We start from the raw sequence: 20,358 nt of genomic DNA, 5'->3' as shown, positions 1-20,358 counted from the left end.
GTGCTACCAACATACATTTCATTAATTAATTTAATTTTTCATTTTTTTCTCAAAGAGGAAGAGATTGTCAATGTGACTAACCATATTTGCCGTGAATTAGAACCTTATACCAATGGTTCTGTATCTGTGACTCCATATACGGAAAGCACATTTACAATGGAAATATATAGAGGAAAAACTGGAAGATGTAACTTTAGAACAAAATCAGCAGGTAAGCCTCTCATTTGCTGACTGTTACAAACAAGGCTGATAATAACACAGAGAATATGTACTTTCTTATTGTGCTTCATTATATTTTATGTGTTATTGTTATTTGCCAAGAATCTTCAGATATAGAGCCTCATACTGGTTTAATTCCTTCTTTGAGGTAAAAAAACCCTACAGAAAACGCCACAATCCCCAAACCCACCCAAACCCCCATGTTTATCTAAATTCTTCAAGTACTTTTTTAGCTCTAGTTCCACCACCTCCAGGCTCAGCTATTATACAGTTACAGCTATAGGGAAACTATGATGGTTTAATACCTAGTAAGAGATCAAATTTTTCCTTTAATTTCGCTGAATAAGGAAAAGATTGTTTTTATTTTTAGTAAAAAATAAAATATTACTTTTGTGCTAGTGATGTAATGATAGTTTGTAGAAGTGGTTGGTGGGTTTTTTTGTTTCTTTCCCTCCTCCCCCCCCCCCAGTAGTGGGAATAATTAAATCATTTGTTGCTTTTAGCACTCCTGAAAAGTATGTCAAAATAAACATATAAGAATATTAAATCTGAACTGTTTTTGTGAAATGTGTTTCTGTAGAGCTTAGGGAAATACAGAGGCTTCTGAAAAACTCTTGTTTTGAATTTGAATCTTACACATCTCTGGAATATACAGAGCTTTTTATCCAGTTTTATAGACAATCCTTAAAAAAAAATATGTAATCACCTTATTACTCTGGGTCATTAAGATAACAAATTTTACTTTATGGATGGAAGAATACAGGGGTCAAAATTATTACCTGAAGCCCCCCCCCCCAAAAATAAAAGCTGTTAAATTGGTTGATAATGTAAACCATTTGATCTTAGACTTAACTGTAACAGAAATTAATGTCATTAATTTTTAAACATCCCTGATTTGAGCATGATCATGATTTTTCTCTATGATAATCTAGTTTAAGTAAATGGTGTTTTGGAGCCCCCACTCTCTGGAGCTCCATTCATGTTTTAATAGCTCAGGTGAAGATTACTGTCCACAATATAAGTTTATGAGTTTGGAAAACAACCTCAGTTCCTTTATTTTTTTAAGAGAATAACAAGTTGCTTGCCTTCATGAATTAATGGTATTTAGTAAATCTTCTCCAACTGTTTCAACAATTGATAACATGATACTATTTCAGATACTAAAATATACTAGTAACTCCTGGTAGGAAACCTCATTTAAAGAGTTCTGAAACGTATACAGAAGTTTTGAAACATATACTCACACAGAAAACTGTTTGTTCCCTTCTTGTCTGTTGTCCCATGTTTCTAAAATAAGAAAGTGATGTCAGGTGGAAGAGAGAGAGTTAACATCCTTATCTTTGCAGCCTGACTGGCAGTAGAGCTCTGATCTTCCCTGCCTTTTCACTTCCACTTCACATCTTTTCCAGTTCAGTTAAGCCTATGGTTAACTCAAAATTGATTTTATTGATCTTGTTAAATTGGGATTGAAATTTTTAAGGAAGAAAATGTTTGAAATTATCAAGAGAAAAGATGACAGACAGACATGAACAGATACAGCTCTTGAAATGTTTGGTTTGAAATGATGAGAATAGAACCAGTAACACTTCTTTTGTGAACAGAACCACAGCAAGTGATTGATGTTAATGCAACATTAACAGCTGATAATGCTGTCCAAATTAAATGCAAAAGTCAAAAAGTGTATGGAGCACAAAAAGTATTTGAATTGACTTGGGAAAATGATGGAACACAAGACTCCAGACAAGAGTGTGATTTTAAAAAAGAAAATCTCTCATACTTAACAAACTATACATTTACGGTAAGTAGGCTTATTAAATTAAATATATAAAATATTGCTGTATTTTCATTGTTTAAGTGTATTATACTTGATTTTAGGAAAAGCAAATATGGTGGCAGAGAAGTTAGTTTATGGGTGTGTAGGCCACAGATGTAAAGAAGTAGCTATTACCTTGGAAACAAAATGCATATGTGCCTAGCCTATCAATCAATCAATCAATCGATCATTCTGTTGTGTGCTATTCCACATAGGTTCTGACTGCATGAAAAGTACAAGCTGAATAGATTATTTGTGCTTGGGATAGAGATAAATTTGGGTGTTACATAAGTTTTAAAATAGTTTCTTAAGTATAACTGATATTTTAGTGTTTAAAACACATTTCATTTAATGTCATTTCCATCAGAGGATAAATATGGGATTTAGGCCTTGAGATAATTGCTCAGAAATAAATTGTTCAGTATTTTTCATTATGAAGACTTTTGATGCTTTGGGGACTGGTTAGTGTAAAGCAGTTCAGATCCTTTCCCAGTCGTTGTTTCCATGCAAAATATATCATCCTCTGTTTACAAGCTTCACTTTCCTGAAGGCCTCCTGCTATTTTCTGTTCTTTGAGTCATTTCATCCTTTTGGCATTTGTTGTTTGCAAAGCCAATGGTCTTATGTGACCCCCTTAATGTGGCCACTAAGAATATTTTTCATATCCTGGTAGCAACTCTCCAAAAAGCAGGAACGATGGAGTTTTGTTACTTTTAGGAAGCAGTTTTGCTCATTTTTCAAAATCTTTTCCTCTTTTCTCTCTGTTTTCCAGAGCAAATGCAGTATCAGAGGATTCGAATAGTCTAGGTTTTGTTCCAAGACTTTGTCAGTATTTTTTCAAGAGATTCTGCTCAGAAAGCTTTGTATTTGGAAACTAAACACGAGGTCCTGTGGGATCAAGAAATGCTTGCATTGTCCCCATAGTATGAGACCCCTGCACTCTTGTGAGGTTTTTGTACACCAATTGCAGTGAGCAGTTTGCCTTACAGAAGAAATTATCTTCTGCTTGGCTCTAACCCTTGGCTTCTGCTTTTACCTTATTTTGCCCAGTTCTTACTGGAAAAAGAGAGAAAGCTTTATGGCCTTAACTAGTAATGAAAGGATTCTGGGTCAAGTTATAGAATGCTCCAGAAAAAAAACCCAACAGATCACCTGTGAAAGTTGGCAGATGTCACGATTCCCTTCTATCTGGACTGGATTGTTCAGGGAATAAACAGGAACCTACCTAGGATACTTTTGGTTTAGTGATATTTTGACCCTAACTGCAATTTAAAAGATTCAATAAATGTAATATGTATTATGAAATATAAACACATCTACACAGAGTTAGTATTTTAACATCAAAGAGATAGATTTGATTTTTTCCTTGAGATATTGCTAGTACTGATTTTGTAAAATGTGTCTCCTATTTCACTAACTAACCAGTCATCTACATATTTTTGGATTTAGATCTTGCTATAACTTAGGTAGAAACCTGAGCTGCACTACAAATGGTTATACGAAGATTGACAGCACATCCTGCTGTCAATGAGGTTGATTCATTGAAAATAGATGGATGCATTTTGAGTATCCATTGTGCTTCATTTTTCTTAAAAAATTTTATGCAGAAATTTTGACTTGTTATATCTTATCTCTATTATTCTCACCCACTGCATGCAGATCTTGGTGTTTAATGGAGAATACAGAGGGCAGCCAGTAAAGACAAGTATAAAAACCAGATGTAAGTAAATATATGCACAGCACTTTTAGACTTTAGCATAGTATAAACAGTGTAAATTGTGATTTCTGTTACAGTTGCTCCTAACTGAAAGTCCAAACTGTCTGTTTTTATACTTAGTAGTTGATCTGCACTTGAAAAAATAACATCCTCACTCAGCATTAACAGATCATGTTGACAAGTCACTGATTGTAATTCAGAATTATTACACAGCTGTGGTTTCTTCAGGAAACATTCAAGTACAACTAGAAATTAATTTCTCTAATTTAAATTATTCACTTTAGGAATATTTTCCTGTATTCAGATCCTGTATTTCAGGAGCTGAACATCTGTGAGGAGACAAGCATGGTAATGCTGAACCAGTGACTAAGTTGTAGCATTTTGACAGGTGGACATGGAGAGTTTAAATGAAAGTTTTCTTAAGGAAAAAATGAAATTCCCTCATTTTCTTTAAAGTTTTTGGCACTTTGGAATAACAAGCTTAAACTAAACCACTGAAAAATAATTGTTTTGTTCCATTAATTATTTATTGAAGAAGTAATAAATGTATTCTTTTTCTATTGCTAGATAATTCTAAAGCCTTGATTATATTCTTGGTGTTCTTGATCATTGTGACATCAATTGCTTTACTACTGGTTCTGTACAAAATCTATGGTCTTCACAAAAATAAGCTTAGGTAAGCTTAAGGTTTCTTGCCCTCTCTCATATAAATGGGGGTGTGGCAGGTGGGCTTTCTGTTTTTCCACTAGCTTTCCCAATTGGTAGTGCAAAATGTTACAAGTTTGATATTTTATTAAACTGGGAAAAGACATCCATTTGCCCGTTAGTTCTTTCAAAAGAAACTCAATTTTTGGTGGTTTGTCTGGCAATGCAAATACAATGAAGTAGATTTAAAATCTCTCTGCTATACCCTTTCTCCATGCACAGAAGAACTGATCTGCTAGAACAAAATGTTTTGTCACTAGGTTTGTGAAAAAAGTATGCACGAATACTGGAAAATCTTTCCTTCACATTTTAATCTAAAAGTATTGAAAACAATACATGCAATACATCTCAGGGAGGCTTTGGTTATTATAGTCATCTAGGTGATGTGGCAGTTCTGTAGGTCAGAGAGGATGGTAATAGAAAAATGGTTGTTGCCTTTCCTGGAAAGCCAGACTGACTGCTGCTATTGCTGTGGAAGGAGGTGGTGCAATGTACGAGGGGGCATTTGCTGCTGGTAGAGATAAGGGAGCTAGGGCAATTTTCTTCAGAAACCTCTCAGCCCTCTGGCAACAGCAGAACTTTGGGGATTCATCTCTTCCAGGTTCTTTACAACCTCATCACCTACCCTCACAGAGTCTTGCTTGTTCTTGGCTACCTGGCATTTAAAATTAATTTGGTTATATTTTATGTGTTCGGTTTTTGTCTCTTTTTTGGCAAAATAAACAAAGATGGTATAAGCAGTTACTCCAGTGAAGAAATTAAAGAAATAATTGCTGCAGGTGAAATGGGCAAAATTATGCAACAGTAAAGCTGTTTGATGTGATTCCCTTGTTTCTCCCCCTCAGTAGTGCTTGGAGTAGGAAGATAAGGATTCAAACCACCTATGTGTAGGTCCTGTAAGTCCCAGTTGTAGTACTCTTGTTTCACAGGCAGTTTGTAATGCAGTCTGCTAGTTAGAAACAGTCTTAGTCTTCACATACAGACCTGCTTTTATTTAAATCATCATATATATGTGTTACTAGAGCTTTTACAGATACTTTCGTTTTTTACAGCAATTCTTCTGAAGGCATGAACCTTGTTACAGGTGAGTATATATTTAGCAAGTGGAAATAAAATTAGTCACGTCTTGCTGCCGCCTTTGGATTGTTTAAACTCTAGGTTGTATAGATAGATTACAGATATCAACATAATAACACCTCATTTGGAGGAAAAATAACCCAAGAAAACTTTCCTGTGCACCTTTTTCAAAGCAAGAATTTAAACATAAGCCAGTTGCTTTTTACTGCAAAATTTTGAAGGATTTCAAATCTCAAAGACTGAAACCAAACATTATGTGTAATATTTTCACAAGATTTCAAAGCCTCTGAAGGAAGGCAGAACCAGTCAATACCAGAAAGCTTCAATAAAAAAATAATTTATGATAGTGAAGCCAACAGAAATTAACTACATTAAATGGTTAGTAATATTGTGTTGATATTCAAATTCATTTGCTTAGACAGACAGTTGTTAAAAAAAAATCTTTCCAACATAATAGAAAAATTAATCAATGTCTAGTTACAGATGTTAAAACTTGTTTGATCATTATCGTTAAAGATGATATTACATATTTTTGTGATTTAGAGAATAAGTTGGAGAAAATTTGTTATTTGAAAATACATATTGTTACACACATATTTGAAAATAAATGTTGTTACATTTGTAGATTGTTTGCACATTAATGCATTTTACCACTGATGATAATTGATCAGAATTGAAGTAGAAAGCAAGGACATGTAACTATTGTAGGTGTTGGGGCTGTTGCTGTGACCTGATGTCATGGTTCAGGTGGCAGAATTGAACAAGTTCTGTTATTCTCAGGGCCTGTTTGCTCACAGCTGGCTCAGGCAACACCATTTTTTTGAAAAGTAAAGATGCTTGGTTAAAATAAAGAGGTTTTCCCTTTTGTTAATTTATCTGACGATTCGAGAATCGTGTTTACTGAAATGTAATTTACATTTTCAAAGTCAGTAACGATAAATGTTCAACATATTTACACAGTTAAAGATGATGACAGGCAACTTCTGAACATAGAGCCAATACCTTCGGAACAATTGCTGGACACATACAAGAGGAAGATTGCTGATGAAGGAAGACTTTTCTTAGATGAATTTCAGGTTTGTTATTGGCTCAAAAAATACCACAGATATGTAGCCAAGGGGTTGGAATAATTCTGTTCAAGAGCATGTTTGAAGTGTATGCACTGATTATAAATTAAAAAATAAGGATCTAGAAATTTGAGTTCATTCTTTATTAGGGTCAAGTAGGCTACAGTTAATTTTGCTACCAAGCTTTCCTCACTATAAGATGACTTTTTTTCCTGAAGGTGTTTTTCAGCAAAAGTATAAAATACGCAGTTTGAATACTTCTCACTCTAAAGTACAGTTTACTACACTTTTTTTAATGCTTTCTCTTACTGCATAGACATATATAAATAAGTATGCAGGGAACATAAATAATATATAATTGTGGAGATATATATTATTTATATTAAGGGTAAGAAATTTGTTTGTTTTACATATAAGAAATATGTGAAGTAGTACTGTAAGAAACAGAATGTTATGTTCCAGACTCAGTAGTAGCAAATATCTTCCACTTGACTGCTAGTAGAAGCAATTTTAAATACATGCTTACCCAATAAAAGAAACATTGTATTTTACAGAGTATTCCTAGAGTTTTCACTAAATTTTCAATAAAGGAGGCCAAGAAAAGCCATAATCAGAACAAAAACCGTTATATTGATATCCTTCCATGTGAGTATTTGCTACAATTTTTGTATGTTTTATAAGTATTTGTGTTCTCAGTGCTTCGAGATAATTTTTTTTAATTGTTTTTAAATTATTTAAACAGATGATCATAACCGTGTTGAGCTCTCAGAAATCCCAGGATACCCAGGATCAGACTATATCAATGCAAGTTATATTGATGTGAGTGACTTCTACTTAAAAAAAGTCTTAGGCACTACTGAAGAATTCTGTAGTCTGTATGTTTCATGCAGGGGGGTTTGAACTAGATGATCTTGAGGTCCTTTACAACCCTAACTATTCTATGGTTTCTGTTTGAGTTCTTTCTGTCTCTGTAATGTATTCAGTATTATTGCACTATTGCAAATTGAATTTATTTTTAAAGTTGCAAATCTTTTAAATTGTCCATGCTTCCTTTCTAAGAGTTGATAACATTGTACTTGTTACAGGGCTTCAAAGAACCAAGAAAATACATTGCTGCACAAGGTATTTTTTAACCTTAGAAGAATATGGTTTCTTTATTCACGCACTTTTTGTTAGAGAGTAGTAAAAAAATATTAGTAAATTTATAAAAAAATTGAAAATCTGAGATTCTGAAATTTAATATGAAAAGGTTTGCCAATGAGTTTTTACTTAGGCAATTTTATGAAGATGGTAGAGTTCATATGATGTATAATTTTACACCAAAGTTTTCAGATTTCACAGCTATGCACTGAAGATCTATATGAGACTTTTAAAATGTTGTGGCCTAATGCAACAGTCATAATGAAATCAAGTGTGTGGCTCTTATTTGTGTGATCTCTGGTTAGCTTTTCAGGCTGCATGGCTATGCATGTCAAGAAGACAAGTGGTTTTTTATGTAGCTGTACTCTGAAAAATTCCCTTATAATACCTCTCGCTAGGCCCCAAGGATGAAACCACAGATGATTTCTGGAGAATGATCTGGGAACAGAAGGCAACAATTATTGTCATGGTGACTCGCTGTGAGGAAGGAAAGAGGGTGAGAAATATCCATCCATCCATCCATCCATCCATCCATCCATCCATCCATCCATCCATCCATCTTTTGTCTGAAAACTGAATGGGTTGCTGTCCTGTGGTGAATTACATTTTCTTCTAAGTACTTTGTTTTCATTCTTTGCTGTTTTCTCGTTGTGGCGGAACCTATTTTGGAAAGTATGCTAAAAGTGTGTGCTGCCTTATGGAATTACCAGTCTTATCATAAATTGTCACTTTAGTCCCAGCTGTAAGTAGCAGAGGGTGAGCTTCCAAATTACGACTAATAAATCCAGAAAAGGGCTCAAGCTAGAACTGTAGCTCCTCATAGACCTGTCATAAAAGATATTGGTTTTATTTTTCTCCTGTCAATTATCTTCTGATATCCTGGCAATGCCCTCAGTAAATCCTAGACAGAATATATATTTTTGTTTAATCTGTTGTCTTTGCCTTTCCTTTAACTGGAAGGTTGGGTGCTTCTGGCTTGCCGTTGTTCTTTATTCCAGGTACAGCAGGAAGAAGGGGAACTGCTGTTTTAACTGCTTTAAAAGACTGGCAGCATGCAGATTTACAGCATCCCCAAGCTGATGTCATAGGCAGACGGGAATGACGTCCCTCACTAAAGACTCAAAAAGAAGCCATAGAAGCAGCCGCAAACTTTTCTAAAACCTTCAGGCAACAGCAACCATGGCTGTTCACTTTTTCAACTAGTGTACACGATTTTTTTTCCTCATGGTATTTTCCAAGTTGAATTCCATGGGCATAAACTTCAGGTCAGAGACTTGAATTTTTGGATATTTGGAATTATTTAGCACTGACACCCTAAGCAGTGACAGCCTTTTCAGGAGAGCAAAAGACCTGAGAGAAGTTGGAAAAGCTATACTGAATTGCCATCTCTTTTAAATCAGACTTTCTTCTAGCTCTCAGCTCTCTGCCATTTTGCTGTAGTGCTGGTCAACTAACTTCATATCTTCATAGAACAAATGTGCCCAGTACTGGCCGTCAATGGAGGGTGGCTCTGCAGCATATGGGGACATCATTGTGAAGATCAATGAAAGTAAAACGTGTCCAGACTATGTCATTCAGAAACTACACATCACAAATGTAAGTTGATTCGAAAGCGTAAGACTGACTGAAATTGGAGCACCTGTTTGGAGTCTGTAGGTATTGTTGAGAGATTCTTTCAAGAGAAGAGCCAGCTATCAATGGAGAATGCTCTGCTATTTTTTCCTAAGCAACATATAATTCAAAAAGAAACTTCTTAGATGTAGGTGTCATTCCTTACAAGAAATAGGGGTTAGACATATATTTCCAAACTTAAAAATGTATTTTCCTTAGCATTCTGGTATCTATAATTAAGAGGAAACTGTTAATATGCTGTTAAGCATGGAAAACTTAATACACTGTGGTTTCCTTAGATATTTAGCTTGTTCTTTAACATAGAAATTTTACTGGTTTATGTGTATCTCGGAATAACCTTCTGCAAGTAAAATCAATGTGACTCATAGAGCACCATTATCTACCCTAGTGGTAATTGTATAGTGGGACAATTACAAATTCTGCTTATCTCAAGTGCATTTATAAACATAAGCATTTAAAATTACCATTTGTCTATGTGTAGAATCATTAAGGCTGGTTAATTGCTCTGTTCTAGACATCTGAAATCACATTTATTGCTCTGTGGGTAATTCGCAATTTGTGTGTAAAAGTCTGAGATCCAGTTTAATTTATTTATTTATTTATTAATCTATTGTAACCTCATCAGGCTACTTCTAGGAGACATCAGAAAATTACCAACCTGTACCCCGTGAAGTAAGCATGGCTATACACTGGCCAAGCTGTTCATGAATAGAGTGAGCAGATATATTATATTCAGGACCATAGACTAACCTGAGAAAAAAGTATTTTTAGCAACACTTTGAACCAATTGCTTGTCTTCTGTTGGAGTCATTGTGTATCCTTGATTCATGGGTATTTTTAAATTAAAATTGAATATGAAAAATGTCATAACCTGGAGACCATTGGGATCATAACATTACAACACACTGGAATTTCAACATTTGATGACCATTGCTCTTGTTTTTCTTCTGCTTTGTCTATCGGCACTTGATTTTGGCTTTCTGTATATATATACATATATTATGTATATACTATATATATACACTACATATATAAACCCCACACTTCACTTTGTCTAGGGAAGAGAAAGGACATCTGGAAGAGATATCACTCATATTCAGTTTACAAGCTGGCCAGATCATGGAGTCCCTGAGGATCCACATCTCCTTCTCAAACTCCGACGCAGAGTTAATGCTCTCAGCAACTTCTTTAGTGGCCCAATAGTGGTTCATTGCAGGTAGATATATGTTTTGTTTTAAAAATGTTGTTAGTGTTAAATGAAGTGGTGCTGTTCAGAAAAGAGCTGGCAAAGGTATTTGGCCGATCCCAAATTTTGTGGCTTGATTACTTGAGAGTGAGGGACTCACAGACACATAAAAAGCCTGTTTTCTGAAGGCTCTGAAGGACATTCACATAAATAAAATCTGAGAATACACAGACTTTCGGACTTCCAGAAAGCAGGCAGATAAACATCATGCTATTCTGGCTACAAGCACCACAATTGACAATATTTGCCTTACTTTCATTAAAAGATACTTAAAATACAAACTCATCATTGTTTCTGTTGCCAATTAATTTACAGCAAAAACTGTTTTCAGTTGCTTCGTATCCTGCTGTTACACTTTTCCCCTTTCACTCCCTCCCTGACTGTTCACCTCTCAAGAGTGGGACTGAGAGAAGCCATTCCCTCTTGATAACCAGATCACTTTCTGCTTTGCAGTGCTGGTGTTGGGCGCACTGGGACGTATATAGGAATTGATGCCATGCTGGAGGGGCTGGATACAGAAGGCAGAGTGGATGTTTATGGTTATGTTGTGAAGCTGCGTCGGCAACGGTGCCTTATGGTTCAAGTAGAGGTATCTTGCTAGAACTTCTGTCACTTAGAATTCTTCTCTAGGGCTTCATCAGTATTTCTCAGAAGTACACTGCTCAGTCTTGGGTACTGCTATAGTTCAGTTGAAGTTGTTCATAGAAAATATAGCTCTGAAAAATATAGAGAGTTAAAAACTTCGAACGCATTTTCTACTTGTAGAAACTTCAACTTCTTAAGTTTAGGCTTTAAAAAAGGAAAGCAAGAAGATTATAGATTTGCTAATCCAGCTTTTGCCCTGCAATTCGCAAATGCAAAATTGAACTTGCATAGTCAAACTTAATTTGCAAATTCTAAAGACTGTCTAGGTGGGATGTTCAGTTGAGTTGAGACTACAACAAAAGTTATAGACTGATAAGATGCATGTTTTTAACTTATTTAATCATTTCACAGATCTTTCAAATCTCAGTTGCATATTTCTTCAATAGCATTACATTTATTTGCAGAGCACTTTTCATGCAACATACTAAATGTGCTCCAAAATGTCTAATTTGGAAGCCACTCTGATTTTTTATATTTTTATTTAATTGCCTATTTAACATTAATGCTTAATATTATTAGCACGAATAACATCATTGGAATAATAGTTTTTTATAATGGTTTTAAAAAATGATATTAATTTGTTGGGGTTTTGGTTTTGTTTATTTGTTTTTTACTCTAACAACATTATTTTTAAAACCTTCAAATGGAAAACACCAGTCACAGTACATCCTTATCCATCAAGCACTAGTGGAATACAATCAGTATGGAGAAACAGAGGTCACTTTATCAGAACTGCATTCCTATCTTAACAATCTGAAAAGAAAAGATCCTCCGAGTGATCCTTCTCTGCTGGAGGCAGAGTTTCAGGTAAATAAGCATTGCATTCTGCTGCTATTACCTCTCACTTCTATTAGAAAGCACCTTGCACAGTAGTCATGAGAGAGATACCACGCTTCATATATCACTGCGGTGCTGTTTTATTTCTCTGGCACAGGAAGTTTCTTTACCTTCATGAAAAATAATTAAGTTAATGAAATTTAATTCCTGCTTTTGATGTTAATATTGTTAACAAAGATGGGGAGCATAGAATGATTACTTATATCTATGTGCATGATTTCCTGTGCCATCGTACATGGTATGACAGGCATTTTTAAACTATAGTCCAGATGTGACCAACGTTTAAAGAATTAAAGGAAGAAGTGACTGGATGTGGGTCTCCAGAGGGGACAATGATCCCAGGAGCCATTTTAATCAAGCATAATACCAAACATCCTCTTTCTTTAGAGATTACCTTCCTATAAGGGGTGGCGGACACAGAACACTGGAAATCGTGAGGAAAATAAAAGCAAAAATAGGAATGCAACCATAATTCCATGTAAGTATTTTCCAGGAATTCTCCCTTATTTTATCTGTTATCTTCTGTAAGAAAACCTACTAAATTTTGAAAAAATTAGGACAGTAAATTACCTTACTGAGATGTATTTGGTTGCTTAATTTTCTCAACACTGCAAAATTAGAGACTTATCATAGTATTTTAAAAAAGAGATGAGATTTTAAAGATGTGGATTATCATTACTGTCTATTTCAAACAAAGCGGCTTTTGTTCTGCAATCTGTTTTGAAGGATTACCCTTTTTCTGTATATTTCCCGCCCTGCACATGCAGGGACAGCCCCCTCTAATACTACACCTGAGCAACAGTGTGGCGTGATGATGGCACTTTGTCTCATGCAGATGACTTTAATCGAGTACCAATCAAGCAGGAAGATGAATGCAATAAGGAGGGTGAACATGATTCGAATGATTCCTCAGATGAGGACAGTGACTGTGAGGAATCAAGCAAATACATCAATGCTTCCTTCATAACTGTATGTATTAGAGGATCCATTATAAGTATTTCACAAGCTTTCAGCTAAAACTATATTCTAGCTTGTGCTCTTACTCTTTTCTGGTTTCACATATAGAATAGGATTTACCTGAATAAGGGAGAAGGTTCTGACAGTCAATTGGTAAATCCATTTATAGTTTTAATCATCAAAATCTTCTACATTTTGCTGCAGTAATAAGATGAATCTTTTCCCCCTACATGGTGTCAGTCTGTGCAATCTTAAGCAGTGAGATTAAACATAGAAATGCCTTTTTTTTTTTTTTCCACATGTGTGTTATGTTTAAAACCACTAACTTTCAAAGTGGCCTCATGATAACAGGTATTTCTAGTAGTGGGCACCTGCCTACAAGTTGTTTCATACTGATATTTTCCCTATTAGTGAAATATGAGTATAGTTATTCACATATACAAAACCTTACTACTGAAAATTGGAGCCATCAGTTTTTTAGTATCATATATACCTCCAAAAGAAGGCTAGCAGTTATCCATCATGGATGGTGTAACTGATTTTAATGAAATTACTAGCTAAATTGGGTAAAGTTGAATGCTTTAAAATGCTGCAAAGTTATGATATATATTCAAAGTAAATACGTTTTTTTACTTTTGGATAGCTCAGTGTGAACTGACTGGTGATATGAACTTTGTGTAGTATAAACTCCATTTCTTAGTGGTCAAATTAAACAGCTGTGTAGAATTAAATGTTTTAGCCCTTAAAAATATGCTTTGCAGAAAATGGCAGGGTGAGGTCTCACCCATGGCAGGATGAGTATGCCTTGTTGTCAATCTGGAAGCGATACTGTTGTTAGTGGAATTGAGTTTAATGTCATTTGGCTCATAGAATTCCTGTAAGACCATTGCCTACTTTGATAGGCATATTTTCCCTATAAAGAAAAGAGTTCAGTAGTTTATTTCATAGGCTGTCCTTTAAATGATGAGTTCTTTTGCTTGACAATCACATTTCAAATGAATTTAAGAAAAATAAAATATTAAAAACTTCTCTTACAGGGTTACTGGGGTCCAAAAGCCATGATAGCAACACAAGGACCACTGCAGGAAACTATCTCTGACTTCTGGCAAATGGTCTTCCAAAGAAAAGTCAAAGTCATTGTTATGCTGACAGAACTGAAAGAAGGAGATCAGGTGAGGGCATTGTCTTCACGCTGGCACGTTAAGGGTCCTCTATAAGCAAAGAAAACACTGAACAGCACTCTCTCATTCCTTTCCTCCAGTTAAGTGTTTCATAGGATGAGGAATTTGCATTTCCAATATTATTTGTTCTATTATTTACCTTCTTAATTTACTTTCTAATGATTTTTTGAGGGGAAGAGTGTATGATGCTGTATTTTTAAATACAATGACACTCCTACTACTTTAAAGTCAATACCATCTGTAAGTGCATGTGGAGGATAAAATAAAAGGAGGTTTGAATGGTGGTAAGCACTGACTTGTACTTTTACCCATTTTAGGAACTCTGTGCACAGTACTGGGGAGAAGGAAAACAATTGTATGATGGCATAGAGGTTCAAATGACAGATATCAACTGTTGTCCTAGCTATACCATACGTGCGTTTGATGTTACACATCTGAAGGTAAAAGTTTCTTTGTGAATTCAAAAGGGACGTTTTAAATTTCTTTCCCTGTTACAAACTTAGCCTAAAAACCCAGAAAGGACAATTCCCACTGCACTTATCTCCTGCTTTAAGAAATTGGAATTGTTTTTTTCTTTCAGACCAGCAGCCAATCATGATAAATGCTGTAATTTATCTCAGGTTTCCCATTTAGTGAATTGCTGACATGGTGCTAGTGGAGTCTCAGGAGTTCAACTATCTTTTGCACTTTGAGCAAAGCTTGAATGTCTACCTACCTCATGTTCATGAGGTAGAACTTTCATCACCATGCAGTTCCTCAGGAATATAGTTTTTCTTTTGTAAATCAGCTGCACTAGATGTACTACATGAATCTTTATTTTAACCTGAACATTGACTACATCTCCACTGCTGTTTTTCAGATGAAAGAAACACAGAAGGTGTATCAGTATCAGTATCACAAGTGGAGTGGCTTTGATGTTCCAGAAAACCCCAAAGATTTAGTCAGCATGATTCTTAACCTTAAACAAAAAGTTACAATCAGACCAGCCACTGAGGACAAGAAGAATACCCGCAGTGTCCCGCTTGTCATCCACTGCCGGTGGGTCTGAATTTAGCACATATTTAACCTAGCTGAGTTCTGGCTATACATAGCAACCACAGTTTTGGGACGCCTACCTTTTCTCCAAAGCCTTGAATTGCTCAAGCTTGACCTTTCTGGCTGGAGTAATGAAAAGTGAGCACACTTTGGCAAGCATGGGCTGGCGTAGGTGTTCAGAGCTAGCTGCTTTTTCCTGGTACGCATATTTTGAGAAGAAGTACTAGGTCAGAGTGCTCTTGTAGCATACCACTAATGAGGATCCAGCAGAACTTTTAGGTTCCTCTCTTTCTCCAGTACATAAGCTCACTTTTTTAGGACCACTTCCAGAAATAGCCTTGCATACAATCTAAAATAGAGGATAATCCTGCTAACAATTGTTGAAATTGTAAACCTAAAGCTTCTAATTTCTCTCTTACCCATTAAGTGGCCACATAAGATCCAGGTAGCCTCTAGAAAAACTGTCTTGTGTATATTCTTAATATTAACAATATTCTTAATTTTAACAATTTCAGTCCAGCAAAAAATAATTTGGAAAAGTAATTCGTTATGTAGATTTGAAATAAATCTAACATTTAGTTAGAAGACCTGATGATTTTACATTTAAAATTTATATGTACTTTTTACTTCATCTTCTAGTGATGGATCACAGCAGACTGGTGTATTTTGTGCTTTAATGACTCTCTTGGAAAGTGCAGAAACAGAAGAAGTAATAGATGTTTTCCAAGTAGTAAAAGCTCTTCGTCGCACCAGGCTGGGGGTGGTCCCCACCTTTGTAAGTAAATCTTATGAATTACCAGAAAAAAATTATGAGATTACTTATCACGGTCACTAATATCCTCATAGCCTTTCTCATAGGCAACACTAATTCTAATCAGGACATTCACAGCCTCTCACCACTACTTGGGAATTGGCTGTTACTGATAAGAATGAAGGAGTCTGTGAGATGTCCAAAGCTGCAATTCTATAACACTATGGTAGAAGGGCACATATTATAAAATTTCAAATTGCATAAATTGGTGTTTCTGCAGTAGCTTCAGGAGTGGACATGCACAGTGTCCATTAACTCCTGCAGGTAGGAGGCTAAGTCTATTTCACAGGCTATCAGCCACCAACTTTTTTTGTTTAGGTCACTCCAGATGAATTGTGTCTCTGTGACATACACTGTGCATTTACAAACAAACCAGACCCAGGTATCACAATAATGTTGTTTACAACTTGGGTACTCTAAAAAACATGGTTTTGGTGAACCAAGCGAACACTTAGTACCTTCTTGTGAACTAAGAAGGTACTAAGTGACAACTTGCAAGCAGCTACAAAGACGTTACATACTGTCACCGTTTAACCCCAGCTGGCAACTAAGCACAACACAGCCGCTCACTCATTCCTCCTGTGTTGAGATGGGAAAGAGAATCAGAAGAGTAAAAGTGAGAAAGCTCATCGGTTGACATAAAGACAGTTTAATAGTAAAGCAAAAGCTACACACACAAGCAAAGTAAAGTAAGGAATTCATTCACCACTTCCCATCAGCAGGTAGGTGTCCAGCCAACTCCAGGAAAGCAGGGCTCCATCATGCATGATGGTTACCTGAGAAATAAAAATGCCATCACTCTGAACGTCCACCATCCTTCCTTCCTCTTCCCCCAGCTTTATATGCTGAGCATGACGCCATATAGAATGGAAAGGGTGTGGAATATCCCTTAGATCAGTTGGTGTCAGCTGTCCTGGCTGTGTCCCCTCTCAGCTTCTTGTGCACCCCCAGCATACTCGCTGGTAGAGTGGTGTGACAAGCGGAAGAAGCCTTGGCTCTGTCTAAGCACTGCTCAGCAATAAAGAAAACATTCCTGTGTTATCAATTCTGTTTTCAGCACAAAACATAGCCCCAGACTAGCTGCTCTGATGAAATTTAACTCTACCCCAGCCAAAACCAGCAGGACATGAAGTCAGAATACAACATAGAAGCAACACTCTGTACACCAAAAACTGTGGAGTCAGCTTCATATGCAATATTTCATATTAAACTCCATGTTACGTTTATAAAATTTAAGAAAACACAGAAAGAATGGGTTTATTCTTGGGCTCTGAGCGTTCCATTCATACTAACTTTTTTTCTTTATATTTAAGGAACATTACCAATTTCTTTATGATACCATTGCCAGTTCCTACCCTGCACAGAATGGACAAATAAAGAAGAACAGCCAACAGGAAGATAAAGTTGAATTTTGCAATGAAGTAATAAAAACAGATCAGGAAACTGATTTGATCACTATTGATCTTACCCCATCAACGCCAGAAGAAAATCAGGCTTCTGAAGTATGTGACGAATCTAAGGCTGCAGATAGCACTAAGGGAGCAGAAAGCTCTGCAAATGGCCCATCAGCTCCAGTTCTAACTTAGAGGTTTTTGGGTTTTTTTTTAAAAAAAGCTTTTTCATGTGCAAAAAAATTTAAGCAAAAGAAGTACAAGATTTCTTCCTCTTCCCAGCTTTTTTGTTTTTTTTGAAAATGATAACTGTTATTTCAGTTTTTCAAAGGTACAAATTTAAAGGATTACTTGAAACTTGGCAAGAGTGACAAAGAACTGTGAAAATTTAAGTTTTGTGTAGATCTGCATTTAATACTTCAGAAACCTTTTCACTGTTTTTATACTTTTTCTTTTAAAAATATGTACAGTGTAATACTATGCTGAGCAGTGGGAAGGAAATTTTTTTACTTCTGTAACAAGGAGAAAAGCTATTCAGAACAACAAGATGAGCGTGTTGCAACAACAGGTTTGTCTTCGAAAGTATTAGTAAGTGGTAAGCATGTATTCTGGCATTTCAGGAGTGCTGACCAAGCACTGCTTTCATAATACTCTGGAACTTGTGGGACTTTACCAAACAGTTTGAAGAGCTTATCATTGACAGCATGTGGCACTTCCAAGGAATTCAGGTTTACAGAGAATCTGTACATCCTCCCAGGTCAATGTGGAATAGAAATTTCTTGCATTTTTCTGAATTGCCTCAAGGTGTCCTTGTTGCTCCACATATGTTAGAGTTTTCAACGTTCGACTCGAAGAGTTTGGAGATTGGCACTTGAATCATTGCAATCGTAGTGATAGAAAACACCTCATCTTTATTCTTAGAGTTTAGAATACAGCGTGCTTGCACATCTGTTTCTTATGCTTACTGTTATTTAAAGGGACTGCCTCCATGAATGCATCTGACCCGTTTTCAGAATTGGAAAATACGTAGATGCTTTTCCTCCAAACCTTGTAGATTTTAATTGGTACAGAATTTTTTTGTTTGTTTGTTAGTTTTTCATTATGAGATTTTATCTGTTACAGTTGTGATATTTTCACTATTTCTTGCTGGATTTTAGCCTACTGTTTTTAGAACAAATAAAAAAGATAGATAATAGTTGACAAGGTGGAAATTATTTTGTTCTGTTGTATTCTGCAAACTGACAATTTTCTTCTAAATGCACAAAATCTTGTGTTATCCCATACATGGATAAAATTTACAAATTTCAGTAGGAAAACGCAGTTTAATTCTTATAAAACTGTGTGTGAATCCAGGTAAGTGTCTTGTCTTGTTTCTTTCATTACATAGGAAGGAAACTTCATTTTTCTCTTGCTTGATGTCATTAAAGGAACAGTCACTCAACAGATTAAGTGCTCCTAGTTTAGCACTGCATATTCCTAATCTCTCCTTTCAAAAAATAATTGAAAATACTTAGAGAGCCATGTCAATGTGTGACTGACATACAGTCACCCTTGGTAAAACATAAATTTAATTTTGCTGTTACTCTAGATCAAAGATTTAATTCACAGTTATCAGCTCAGACAAGTGCTTCCTGTCAGTCTTACTTGGGTAAGTGGCAGCAAACGGCCACAGAGGCAGTGGGATTCCCCTCAGCTGTGAGCTGAACTGCCTTTTCCACTGAAGCTGTGTTAGTTGGTAAACTAACAAAGTTGAGGGGGTCACCTGCAGAGAAAAAGCTCTTGAGACTAAATGTGAAGATAATCTAAAACTATAGGCCCAAAACCTGTTGGCTGTTTTTAGTGGAACATGTCAAAATTGCAGCTTTAGCATACCTTTGAAGATCAAAAGGATAAAGAGCCTTGGATGCAGATTGACCCACTGGTGCTTATTGGATGACTTATTGGATGTATTTTTTTACTCTAAATTTTTGCCACTGTAAAGCCTCTCCAGGTAGCAAAATAGAGGTCAGGGCAGCTACCTATTGTAAAATTGTGGAGGCAGAGACTAAGTCACACTTTTAGGAATAACAGCAAGCATTTTCCAAATCAAAAATTAGGCCCAAATTTTCATTCTGTGTTAAACCTGAGGGCACTCATATAGTTCAATTCCTTGAAAAATGTTTCTGCAGGTTTATAGCTCCTGCAGCACCCAGGCTGTAAAAATTCAGGAGGATTTTGTTTTGCTTGAATTGTTTCGTAGAATGATTTCAATGTTCTTTTGACTGCCTTTTATTCATTTTTTTTTTTTAAATGCATGCCATGTTAACACTTGATTTGTGCATGTGTTTTGAAAGAAAGGTCCTGAACTGTGGTAAACTTTGCCTTGTGCTTATCTTCATTATTAGCCTAATCAGAGAAACAGAGCCTTACATTAAAACTGCCCTCGTGTGCTTAGAGTAAACCACTTTTGGAGTAAAGTTCCTTATTGCCACGAGGGAATAAACTGAGCTCTTGGCATTTAATTATTTTCAAATTAAGTAACACTTTGTACAATTAAATCTCATTAAATCCCAGTGTGACAATTGATGGAGCCAGTCTTAACACAGCTTAGAAATTCTGATTGCTTCTAGGAACTTTCTATGTTCCTATGTATGTACATCCCTATGTATATACCAGGGATTTTTTTTTTCCTTCTCGATTGCCATTTGAATTTCGGAAATCCACAGGGTGGTGACACAGAGCTTGTAGGAGAAGGCCATTAAGCTGGATGCTCCGAGGTCACTTGGCTTATTCACTTGCAGGCTTAATTTTATGTCTCCCAGGAACACAGCGAAGCTTATTACATGTGAGGTGTGAAGCCCAAGCTAACAAGCTCTGCTAGGAAACTGCTCTGGCTCAGTTAGGGC

General features: G+C 35.9%; 1 protein-coding gene across 13 annotated transcripts in view; it reads left to right on the top strand.

The window, feature by feature from the left end:
- Window positions 1-18,668, top strand: part of PTPRC (protein tyrosine phosphatase receptor type C) — a 95,703-nt gene extending 77,035 nt beyond the window's left edge. For all 13 annotated transcript variants that reach the window (XM_030493725.1, XM_030493736.1, XM_030493724.1 and 10 more), the window contains 21 exons: window positions 56-211; window positions 1,821-2,017; window positions 3,692-3,752; window positions 4,317-4,425; window positions 5,507-5,538; window positions 6,492-6,607; window positions 7,153-7,243; window positions 7,341-7,417; window positions 7,684-7,720; window positions 8,137-8,234; window positions 9,209-9,334; window positions 10,429-10,586; window positions 11,070-11,205; window positions 11,919-12,068; window positions 12,486-12,576; window positions 12,934-13,067; window positions 14,093-14,227; window positions 14,554-14,676; window positions 15,096-15,274; window positions 15,911-16,046; window positions 17,396-18,668. In XM_030493725.1, coding sequence (XP_030349585.1) covers window positions 56-211; window positions 1,821-2,017; window positions 3,692-3,752; window positions 4,317-4,425; window positions 5,507-5,538; window positions 6,492-6,607; window positions 7,153-7,243; window positions 7,341-7,417; window positions 7,684-7,720; window positions 8,137-8,234; window positions 9,209-9,334; window positions 10,429-10,586; window positions 11,070-11,205; window positions 11,919-12,068; window positions 12,486-12,576; window positions 12,934-13,067; window positions 14,093-14,227; window positions 14,554-14,676; window positions 15,096-15,274; window positions 15,911-16,046; window positions 17,396-17,668 — 2,615 coding nt within the window. In that variant the 3' untranslated portion in view covers window positions 17,669-18,668. The remainder of the gene's footprint in view (window positions 1-55; window positions 212-1,820; window positions 2,018-3,691; window positions 3,753-4,316; window positions 4,426-5,506; window positions 5,539-6,491; window positions 6,608-7,152; window positions 7,244-7,340; window positions 7,418-7,683; window positions 7,721-8,136; window positions 8,235-9,208; window positions 9,335-10,428; window positions 10,587-11,069; window positions 11,206-11,918; window positions 12,069-12,485; window positions 12,577-12,933; window positions 13,068-14,092; window positions 14,228-14,553; window positions 14,677-15,095; window positions 15,275-15,910; window positions 16,047-17,395) is intronic.
- The last annotated feature ends 1,690 nt before the right edge of the window (window positions 18,669-20,358 follow it).

The sequence above is a fragment of the Strigops habroptila genome, chromosome 8 (genome assembly GCF_004027225.2).
Source record: "Strigops habroptila isolate Jane chromosome 8, bStrHab1.2.pri, whole genome shotgun sequence".
NCBI lineage: Eukaryota > Metazoa > Chordata > Aves > Psittaciformes > Psittacidae > Strigops > Strigops habroptila.
The sequence above is the reverse complement of the archived record's forward strand: the minus strand, read 5'-3'. Positions and strand labels throughout refer to the sequence as shown.